The sequence below is a fragment of the Abramis brama genome (genome assembly GCF_963993115.1).
Source record: "Abramis brama genome assembly, chromosome: 21".
In the NCBI taxonomy this organism is placed as follows: Eukaryota; Metazoa; Chordata; class Actinopteri; order Cypriniformes; family Leuciscidae; genus Abramis; species Abramis brama.
In genome coordinates, this window is record NC_139983.1 from 34,918,368 (window position 1) to 34,929,442 (window position 11,075).

Sequence of the window (11,075 nt, forward strand, 5' to 3'; positions counted from 1 at the left end):
AATTTAATATTTTTTATGTGTGTGTGTATGTAAATAAATATTTCCTATACGCAACATTTTATATACACATGCATTTCACACACACATTTTTATGTTTTTTTTAATATTTATTTGTATATATGTATTTATATGTATAATAATTATTGCTATGATGGATGATTCCGTCAGATTGATGGAGGTCTTCTGTCCTCACAGGGCGACTGTAGTTTTGAGTCTGAGCTCGCGCTGCATCTCCAGGAAGAGGACGTTCACAGCGGGAGAACGACAGAACCAGACGAAGACAAAATCCCTCGAAAGAAGAGGACAAAATCCCACGCGGCGTCTCGTTCTGAGGATCAGCGAGGAGAGAACGGCACGACGTCTGTGAGGCCGATCCCGAGCGCAGAGAACCGGCTCGACACACACGAGCGAGTCGATCCCGAGTCGGATCCGTCATCCCAGCACGAGTGTCTGGACTGTTTGCTGGGAGATCCCGAGGACGAGAGTTCGGATCTACAGCACATGTTCTACCAGCCGGAGCAGAACCTCAGTCCGAAACACTGCCGCCACAGTCTCACAACCAAAGCCTTTCAGATGATCCTGGCCGATGTGGAGGATCTGCTGTCCGGATCGCCTCCGCAGGGGTTCAGGATCCCAGACCTCAGCGTTTTCCCAAAGGACACGATTTCTGATGAGTTCCAGGTGACGTTCAGCCTGGCGTCGGCTAACAGAGAGCATGAGGATCCCGGGGCTCTTTCTCCGGGCTGGGACGAGCTGTTCGACGACGACGACGAGGAGGCCTTCACGAGAGCAGAGGAGGAACGGGAAGAGCATCGGGAAGAGGAACGGGAAAAGCATCGGGAAGAGGAACAAGAAGAGCAACGGGAAGAGCATCGGGAAAAGGAACGGGAAGAGGAATGGGAAAAGGAACGGGAAGAGGAATGGGAAAAGGAACGGGAAGAACATCGGAAAAAGGAACGGGAAGAGCATCGAGAAGAGGAACGGGAAGAGGAACAAGAAGAGCATCGGGAAAAGGAACGGGAAGAGACTCGGGAAGAGGAACAAGAAGAGCATCGGGAAAAGGAACGGGAAGAGCATCGGAAAGAGCTTCGGGAAGAGCATCAGGAAGAGCAGGACAGCCTGGACCTGTTCGGAGACGATGAGGCTTTCCTTCAGATGAGCGTTCCTGATATCCGGACGCCAGATAAGAGCACTGGACCTGAAGGAGAGCAGGCTGAAGAACACGACACAGGATCCGATCAGGCGTTCCACTGCTCGCAGGACTTCTTCTCTGTGAACTTTGACCTGGGGTTTGAGTCCGAGGAGGAGGAGTGTGTCGACGCGACGTCTCGTCCGGTCACAGGAACCGGGAGATGTGAGCGATCGCTGGTCTCTGATCCGAGGAGTCTGGAGACGAGACCCAGCGCTTCCACACCGAACCGTGTGTTCCCGGGTCAGACCACTCCCTCTCTGAGGACAGAGCTGTTCCACCGGGGTCTCTCCAGTGCAGGTGGACGAGTGTGTTCTGCAGGTCAGGGTCACTCCATGCTATCCTAATGATGTTCCCAGTCAAACAAGTCTGGCCTTGTTAATCCCTCATCATATTATATTATTCAATCTTTTAGTCAACTGGGTTTTCTTCCCGTTAGCACAGGTTTAGTGTGTGTGTTTGGATCTGAGTGATCGCAGGCCTCGTTGAGTTTACGCTCCTCAGTTTACCAGGGAAAAGGTTCAGTCAAGCTTCTTCCGCTCAGATGTAGGCAAGGCAAGTTTATTAATATAGCACATTTCACACACTATGGTAAAACTAAGAGTAAAAAGATGATGCTTAGATAAACTTCTCATCTGGCAAAACACCGGTGTATCATATTTTTCACAGCTGCTCATATATGCAGTATATTCATATAAATGAACTAAAATAAAAATAATAATAAATAACTTTTTTACAACAAAAATGAACCATCACTGAACTTACTTGAGCTGGACTGTGACGCTATTTTCTTAACTTCTATTTTCCTGTTATCACTGTATCACGCTATATAAATAAAGGAGACTCGACTGAAACACGAAGCGGAAAGAACACAAGTTGACTAAAAGATTGAATCCAGTGTTTGGTGATAATGTGGCATAACCAGAGATTTAAGCTATTTTTTGTTGGCCGCTCATTTTTGACACGAAACACCACAAGTGTAACAACTTACAAGGTGAAGAAAACCCAAAAAGCACAAAAATGATCAGACTTGCATGTGTCACACATGTGGACCGCGATAATGCTGACTGGAATATAATATACTGTATTTTCCATCTAATTTTAATAATTCTTCTCAGTGTTTTGCGGCAGTATTGACAGACTTTTGAGTTTGTTCAGTAACCAGTGTTTGATAAAGAAGCTGTTTTGTTCAGTGCTATACTGAAACACGCGTACAAACCGCCACACCCCACAAACCCTTTACGGCTTCCTCTTTATGCAAAGCTGGTTTTCTAGGACAAACCATAAGCTGAAGAACCGGTTGTGTGTGTGTTTCAGGCGTGTTGAGCAGCGACAGCGAGGGCGAGACGCCTCTCCGGACTTCAGCTCAAAAAGCCAATCCGGTGTTTTCTCCAGAGGTCAGATTGCTGTGAGATTGGTCATGTGACACTAGCTCTGTTTCCCTCCTCATAAACACTAAAATGCTCATAAAAACATATGCTCTCATTATAGGCGGATTATTTTTTTATCTGATAAGATGTCATGGACATAAACTAAGATGGAAACACTTTTACTGAATAAATCCCTCAAACCTCATGTGACTCAGCAGAGGCTGTGATTGGATAACTGGAGTGACCAGTTGACCAATGGCGTCGCAGCATCTCTAATGAAACACAAAGTCAAAGTCTGTCATCAGAATGATTTGGTGACACTTTACAGTCAGCTTCCATTGGTTGATGTTAGTTAACACTTCTAATCATTTATTAATCTTAGTTAATGATACTTTTATCATTTACTGATTCATTGTTAAAATCAAAAGTTGTATCTGTTAATATTGTTTAATGGATCTGAGCTGACACAACTTTATTTTTATCAACTAAGATTAATACATTCTGTAACAAATGCTTTGCTCATTGTTAGTTAAATGTTAGTTAATTGGACCTTATTGTAAAGTGTTTAGTATCATCATGTCTCTCACAATTGCATTCATTTATTGTGTTCATAGTAATATCTTATGTAGGAGAGAAGAGTCACGGGCTTCACTGTTTGTTCAACATTCTATCTCGTATTACTGATATTTTGCGCCAGTTTCCCAGGAAGTGACGATTTTGAAAACATGGGATGGAAACACTGCTTGATGTGCAAAAGTTTATGCCATATTCTGACTATTCACACAAGTTTAATTTGCATAGAAGTGATGCCAAACGTGTGTGTGTGTGTGTGTGTCCACAGCAGTCAAAGATCTGCAGTGACGTGGAGTCTCCCGTTCAGGCTCGCAGGAAACCCGCCGCTGCGTTAAACACGGTACGACTGCGGTTCAGTTGCTCGCGTGAACACCGTGTTTTCACCATCGTTTTTATTTAGTCCTCCTGTTTTTCAGTCGGAGGACAGTGATGATTTTCAGGAGGTCACCCTTCATCGGCCCAGAGACGTGAAGCCCCGTCACGGCAGAAAGCCTCACGTACGTCACACACCACTGGAACACGATACCCAGACACACAGAAACAGCGCCATGCCTTTGATTATCACGCATCATTGTGTGTCAACTTTATTTATACAGCGCTTTATACAACACAGAGTGTTTCAAAGCAGCTTTACAGAGATAACAGGAAAATAATGCAACAAAGTTTGTTTCCAGAAGAAAATAGCGTCACAGTCCAGCTTAAGTAAGTTCAGTGATGGTTCATTTTTGTCGTAAAAACGTTATTAATTTAGTTAATTTATATACACTGAACAAAATTATAAACGCAACACTTTTGTTTTTGCCCCCATTTTTCATGAGCTGGACTCAAAGATCTAAGACTTTTTCTATGTACACAAAAGGCCTATTTCTCTCAAATATTGTTCACAAATCTGTCTAAATCTGTGTTAGTGAGCACTTCTCCTTTGCCGAGATAATCCATCCACCTCACAGGTGTGGCATATCAAGATGCTGATTAGACAGCATGATTATTGCACAGGTGTGCCTTAGGCTATCTCTCTCTCTCTCTATATATATATATATATATATATATACATGTATCCGCTCTGGAGAAAACCGTGATGTCATCGTCCAGCTCAGTTCAGTTCTCATATAATGGTGTCAATGCAGGAGATCAATAATATTGTTGAATATTAAATGTCTTCCAGAAGGTTCTGCGTCGCAAGGCCCGGCAGTTTCTGGACGAGGAGGCCAAACTCTCGGAAGACGAAGAGGTTTCGTCAGATGAAGATGATGGAGATGAACAGAACAGTTCACTGCAGGGGTTTGTGGTCAACACGACCCAGTGCTCTCAGGGTCTGAACGGTGAGATCCGCTGAACACACACTGGCACACACACGGCTGCTCAAAAGTTTGTTTGTTTTTTAATACTTTTATACAACAAGAATTGAACAAAAGTGCCAGTAAAGACATCTATGATCTTACAAAAGATTATATCCTAACTTTCTATTCATCAAAGAATCCTGGAAAATAAAATGTATCACAGTTTCCACTGAAATCTGAAGCAGCACAACTGTTTTCAACATTGATAATAATAATAAATGTTTATTGAGCAGCAATTCATCATATTAGAGTGATTTCTGAAGGATCATGTGACACTGAAGACTGGAGTAATGATGCTGAAAGTTCAGCTTTTATCACAGGAATAAATTACACTTTACTATATATTCACATAGAAAACAGCTGATTTACATTATAATAATATTTCACTGTTTTACTGTATTTTTGATCGGTAGGTCACAGTCTTTAATCTCTCCCTGTAATAAAAGCCAGTCTCAGAAGAAATATCAAGTAAGGTTAATTTTCATTTCTGAAATTCTGTCATGTTCCCTTCATCAGACTCTGAGATGCAGGCGTTCTATCTGAAGTCGGTGAGGAGTCCAGCGGTGCAGAACCGGGTTCGAATGACGTATAAACCCAAAGAGAACGTCAATGTCTTCTCACAGGTGAGTGCCATACGCTTCGTTAAGGATCAGGACAATCATCAAATCTTGTTTTGACTGTTATCCAATCAAACTCTGTGTTTGTGTGAGCCGCAGGTGCCAGAACAGGACGAGACGTACGCAGAAGACAGCTTTGTGTTTGATGGCAGTGAAGATGAAGATAAGGAGGAGAGTGTGTGTGATGAAGAGCCCGTGGAGCTGATCGCTGAAGACTCGTACGTCGACGGCCGGAAACTCTACGCCACGCGCCGCAGGGTTCGGATCCGAGTGGCGAACGCCACGGTTCAGCCGGAGAGAAGCAAACGCTCCCGGATCATACGTGTTCAGGACTCAAGTGAGGAAGAGGATGAGTGTGAGGGACGAGACTCTGTGTTTAAAGTCCCTCAGTGTCTCCAGAAGCGGCAGAGACTCAGTGATCAGGCCTCGCTGTCGGAAGAGCTCGACTTCCACATGGAGAAACCGGTGAGACTCCAATGAGACACAGCAGCTCATCATGCATGTCTACATGCACTATATTGCCAAAAGTATTGGGACAGCCCTCCAAATCATTTAATTCAGGAGTTCCAATCACTTCCATGGCCACAGTTGTATAAATCAAGCACTAGGCATGCAGATGCTTCTACAAACATCTGTGAAAGAACGGGTCATTCTCAGGAGCTCAGTGAACTCAAGCGTGGTACCTGTGCAATAAGACCATTCGTGAAATTGGTGTAAAGCGTGGGGTGCAGTGGTGTAATGCGTGGGATGCAGTGGGGTAAAGCGTGGGGTGCAGTGGTGTAAAGCGTGGGGTGCAGTGGGGTAAAGCGTGGGATGCAGTGGGGTAAAGCGTGGGGTGCAGTGGGGTAAAGCGTGGGGTGCAGTGGTGTAATGCGTGGGATGCAGTGGGGTAAAGCGTGGGATGCAGTGGTGTAAAGCGTGGGGTGCAGTGGGGTAATGCGTGGGATGCAGTGGGGTAAAGCGTGGGATGCAGTGGTGTACAGAGTGGGGTGCAGTGGGGTAATGCGTGGGTAAAGCGTGGGATGCAGTGGGGTAAAGCGTGGGATGCAGTGGGGTAAAGCGTGGGATGCAGTGGAGTAAAGCGTGGGATGCAGTGGAGTAAAGCGTGGGGTGCAGTGGGGTAAAGCGTGGGATGCAGTGGGGTAAAGCGTGGGGTGCAGTGGAGTAAAGCGTGGGGTGCAGTGGAGTAAAGCGTGGGGTGCAGTGGAGTAAAGCGTGGGGTGCAGTGGAGTAAAGCGTGGGGTGCAGTGGGGTAAAGCGTGGGGTGCAGTGGTGTAAAGCGTGGGGTGCAGTGGCGTAAAGCGTGAAGTGTGGGAGTCTGGGATGCAGTGGTGTAAAGCGTGGGGTGCAGTGGAGTAAAGCGTGGGGTGCAGTGGAGTAAAGCGTGGGGTGCAGTGGAGTAAAGCGTGGGGTGCAGTGGGGTAAAGCGTGGGGTGCAGTGGGGTAAAGCGTGGGGTGCAGTGGAGTAAAGCGTGGGGTGCAGTGGAGTAAAGCGTGGGATGCAGTGGAGTAAAGCGTGGGGTGCAGTGGTGTAAAGCGTGGGGTGCAGTGGCGTAAAGCGTGAAGTGTGGGAGTCTGGGATGCAGTGGTGTAAAGCGTGGGGTGCAGTGGAGTAAAGCGTGGGGTGCAGTGGAGTAAAGCGTGGGGTGCAGTGGGGTAAAGCGTGGGGTGCAGTGGAGTAAAGCGTGGGGTGCAGTGGAGTAAAGCGTGGGGTGCAGTGGGGTAAAGCGTGGGGTGCAGTGGAGTAAAGCGTGGGGTGCAGTGGGGTAAAGCGTGGGGTGCAGTGGGGTAAAGCGTGGGGTGCAGTGGAGTAAAGCGTGGGGTGCAGTGGGGTAAAGCGTGGGGTGCAGTGGGGTAAAGCGTGGGATGCAGTGGCGTAAAGCGTGAAGTGTGGGAGTCTGGGATGCAGTGGAGTAAAGCGTGGGGTGCAGTGGAGTAAAGCGTGGGGTGCAGTGGAGTAAAGCGTGGGGTGCAGTGGGGTAAAGCGTGGGGTGCAGTGGAGTAAAGCGTGGGGTGCAGTGGTGTAAAGCGTGGGGTGCAGTGGAGTAAAGCGTGGGGTGCAGTGGGGTAAAGCGTGGGGTGCAGTGGGGTAAAGCGTGGGATGCAGTGGAGTAAAGCGTGGGGTGCAGTGGGGTAAAGCGTGGGGTGCAGTGGGGTAAAGCGTGGGGTGCAGTGGGGTAAAGCGTGGGGTGCAGTGGGGTAAAGTGTGGGATGCAGTGGAGTAAAGCGTGGGGTGCAGTGGGGTAAAGCGTGGGGTGCAGTGGGGTAAAGCGTGGGATGCAGTGGTGTAAAGCGTGGGGTGCAGTGGCGTAAAGCGTGAAGTGTGGGAGCCTGGGATGCAGTGGTGTAAAGCGTGGGATGCAGTGACATTTTGGACAATTTCATGCTCCTAACTTTGTTTGAAGAGTTTGGGGATGTTCCTGTTCCCGCATGACTGCGCACCAGTGCACAAAGCAGATCCATAAAGACATGGATGAGGAGTTTGGTGTGGAGGAACTGGACTGGCCTGCACAGAGTCCTGACCTCAACCTGATAGAACACCTTTGTGATGAATTAGAGCAGAGACTGAGAGCTTCTCGTCCAGCAACTCCATATTAAACCATACGGATTAAGAATGGGATGTCATTAAAGTTCATGTGCATGTAAAGGCAGACGTCCCAAAACTTTTGCCAATATAGTGTATTTAACGGTTTCATGTGTGTTTCATCTGCAGGCAAACGAGTCGATCCGGAGTGTGTCAGACGCTCCTCTGAGAGTGTTAGTGGACGGCCGATGCATCAGCGCAGGGTCAGAGGTCGTGTCTCGTCTGCGTCTGCGCCATGGCCTGCAGGTTCAAGTTTGTTCTCTGGTCAGCGCTGACTTCATCGTGAGCAGCCGCATGTGTGTGGATTTGCAGAGCGAGTCCGAGGTCTCTAGCATTCAGAACCGCAGACGCCTGACGGAGCGCATCCAGCGGCTGCAGGAGGAGTACGAGCGCGTGTGTGTGATCGTGCAGAGCGAGCGCAGCAAACCTGGTGAGAGAGAGAGAGTGTGAGTGTGTGAATGAGAGAGAGAGAGAGAGTGTGTGTGTGTGAGAAAGAGAGAGAGACCTGTGAGAACCACTAACGTGAACGTGTGTCGATGTCGGACGCTCATGATCAGTGTTGGGGTAAGTTACTTTGAAAAGTAATGCATTACAATATTGCGTTACTCCCAGAAAAATAAACTAATTGCGTTACTTAGTTACTTTTTATGAAAAGTAATCTGTTACGTTACTGTAGAGGTAGAGTACAGTAGTGTACAGTAGAGTTGGAGTACAGTAGATGTAGAGTACAGTAGAGGTGGAGTACAGTAGTGTACAGTAGAGGTGGAGTACATTAGATGTAGAGTACAGTAGTGTACAGTAGAGGTGGAGTACAGTAGAGGTAGAGTTCTGTAGTGTACAGTAGAGGTGGAGTACAGTAGTGTACAGTAGATGTAGAGTACAGTAGAGGTGGAGTACAGTAGTGTACAGTAGAGGTGGAGTACAGTAGAGGTAGAGTTCAGTAGTGTACAGTAGAGGTGGAGTACAGTAGTGTACAGTCGAGGTAGAGTACATTTGTATACAGTAGAGTACAGTAGGGGTGGAGTATAGTAGAGGTGGAGTAAACGGTGTAAACGGCCCCTAAGTAAATAACTAATGATCTTTGCAATGGAAGTGAATCAATCAAAACTAACTTTATCTGGACAATAACTTTATTCTAGAGCTGCTGTAAAGCCGAACAATCTCTGTTACTGTAATCTCCTATTATCACTGTAAAGCTGCTTTTAAACAATCTATATTGTTAAAAGCGCCATATAAACGAAGGTGACTTGACACTCATGATCATGTGACACAGTGTTCTCTCATGATGTCAGACACTCATGATCACGACACACTTTTCTCTCTCATGATGTCAGGCGAGGCGGCGCGAGTGTTTCAGCGTAGCCGCTATTACGACGGGACACTAGCGGCGCTGGTGAAGGCGGGCGTTCGGCTCCTGGTCAGCAACGGCCCGGACCAAACCGCCTCGATTCTGAGTGACCTCACGCATGTGGAGAACAGGAAAGGTCAGGCTATCAACGTACCCCTGGAGGTTAAAGGTCACCGGCAGCAGGCTCTTCAGTTCTGCCTGACGCTGCCGAACGTGAGCTACATCACTGCACTGAACATGTGCCATCGCTACAGCTCCATCGGTCACATGATCCACAGGTACGTGGACTGCACACCCGCTCCTGAAGTGAAGTGACTCTGGACTGACTGAAGTGAAGTGACTCTGGACTGACTGAAGTGAAGTGACTCCGGACTGACTGAAGTGAAGTGACTCTGGACTGACTGAAGTGACTCTGGACTGACTCAGGTTTGAAGTGAAGTGACTCTGAGTGAAGTGACTCTGGACAGACTGAAGTGAAGTGACTCTGGACTGACTGAAGTGAAGTGACTCTGGACTGACTGAAGTGAAGTGACTCTGAGTGAAGTGACTCCGGACTGACTGAAATGACTCTGGACAGACTGAAGTGAAGTGACTCTGGACTGACTGAAGTGAAGTGACTCCGGACTGACTGAAGTGAAGTGACTCTGGACTGACTGAAGTGAAGTGACTCTGAGTGAAGTGACTCCGGACTGACTGAAATGACTCTGGACAGACTGAAGTGAAGTGACTCTGGACTGACTGAAGTGAAGTGACTCTGGACTGACTGAAGTGAAGTGACTCTGGACTGACTGAAGTGAAGTGACTCTGAGTGAAGTGACTCCGGACTGACTGAAATGACTCTGGACAGACTGAAGTGAAGTGACTCTGGACTGACTGAAGTGAAGTGACTCTGGACTGACTGAAGTGAAGTGACTCCGGACTGACTGAAGTGACTCCGGACTGACTGAAGTGAAGTGACTCCGGACTGACTGAAGTGAAGTGACTCCGAGTGAAGTGACTCCGGACTGACTGAAATGACTCTGGACAGACTGAAGTGAAGTGACTCCGGACTGACTGAAGTGAAGTGACTCCAGACTGACTGAAGTGAATCTGGACTGACTGAAAAGAAGTGACTCTGGACTGATTCAGGTTTGAAGTGAAATGACTCCAGACTGACTGAAGTGAAGCGACTCCGGACTGACTGAAGTGAAGCGACTCCGGACTGACTGAAGTGAAGTGACTCCGAGTGAAGTGACTCCAGACTGACTGAAGTGAAGCGACTCCGGACTGACTGAAGTGAAGTGACTCCGGACTGACTGAAATGACTCTGGACAGACTGAAGTGAAGTGACTCTGGACTGACTGAAGTGAAGTGACTCTGGACTGACTCAGGTTTGAAGTGAAGTGACTCTGGACTGACTCAGGTTTCAAGTGAAGTGACTCTGGTTTCTGCTGTGTGTTTCAGCTCAGTGCAGGATCTGCAGGCGTGTGCGTGTGTGAGCCGCTCCCGAGCCGAGGGCATCTACCGCTGTCTGCGCTACAGCTACTGCTGCTAATGCTAACTCACTCTCTGCACTTTAACACATAATGAACAATTGATTTATTATTATGATGTCACACAGACGGGGGAATGATCAGGATTATATCGTGATGTCAGTATGTGTGTGTTTTCTGTTAAGGAAAGTTCTGTACAGATCGGATTATGAATATTGCCATAATGGTAATTCTGTCATGAAGTATTTATGTTTACAGGTGCCATTTTCAGAAATAAAAGAGCTCTGTTTTTAATAACTGCTCAGCTGTTTTCTCCTTCAGCATAAGTGTGTGTGTGAGAGAGAGAGAGAGAGAGAGAGAGAGTGTGTGTGCGTGCGTGCGCGAGTGAGTGTGAGTTTGAATGTGTTACTGAGTGTGTGTGTGTGTTTGAGTGTGTGTGTGTGTGTGTGTGTTTGAGTGTGTGTGAGTTTGAGTGTTACTGAGTGTGTGTGTGCGCGAGTGAGTGTGTGAGTTTGAATGTGTTACTGAGTGTGAGAGTGTGTTTGAGTGTGTGTGTGTGTTTGAGTGTGTGTGAGTTTGAGT

General features: G+C 47.3%; 1 protein-coding gene and 1 long non-coding RNA gene across 3 annotated transcripts in view; one reads left to right on the forward strand and one right to left on the reverse strand.

The window, feature by feature from the left end:
- Nucleotides 1-10,786, forward strand: part of fancm (FA complementation group M) — a 41,738-nt gene extending 30,952 nt beyond the window's left edge. The window contains exons 14-23 of one of the 2 annotated variants that reach the window (XM_084096134.1): nucleotides 196-1,510; nucleotides 2,507-2,586; nucleotides 3,401-3,472; nucleotides 3,549-3,629; nucleotides 4,298-4,454; nucleotides 4,989-5,095; nucleotides 5,189-5,554; nucleotides 7,803-8,103; nucleotides 9,008-9,299; nucleotides 10,465-10,786. In XM_084096134.1, the coding sequence (XP_083952260.1) occupies nucleotides 196-1,510; nucleotides 2,507-2,586; nucleotides 3,401-3,472; nucleotides 3,549-3,629; nucleotides 4,298-4,454; nucleotides 4,989-5,095; nucleotides 5,189-5,554; nucleotides 7,803-8,103; nucleotides 9,008-9,299; nucleotides 10,465-10,555 (2,862 nt within the window). In that variant the 3' untranslated portion in view covers nucleotides 10,556-10,786. The remainder of the gene's footprint in view (nucleotides 1-195; nucleotides 1,511-2,506; nucleotides 2,587-3,400; nucleotides 3,473-3,548; nucleotides 3,630-4,297; nucleotides 4,455-4,988; nucleotides 5,096-5,188; nucleotides 5,555-7,802; nucleotides 8,104-9,007; nucleotides 9,300-10,464) is intronic. The other variant, XM_084096135.1, reaches the window with a different exon arrangement.
- LOC311071685 overlaps nucleotides 1-11,075 on the reverse strand; it is a 307,177-nt gene that overhangs the window by 85,730 nt on the left and 210,372 nt on the right. The window lies entirely within an intron of this gene.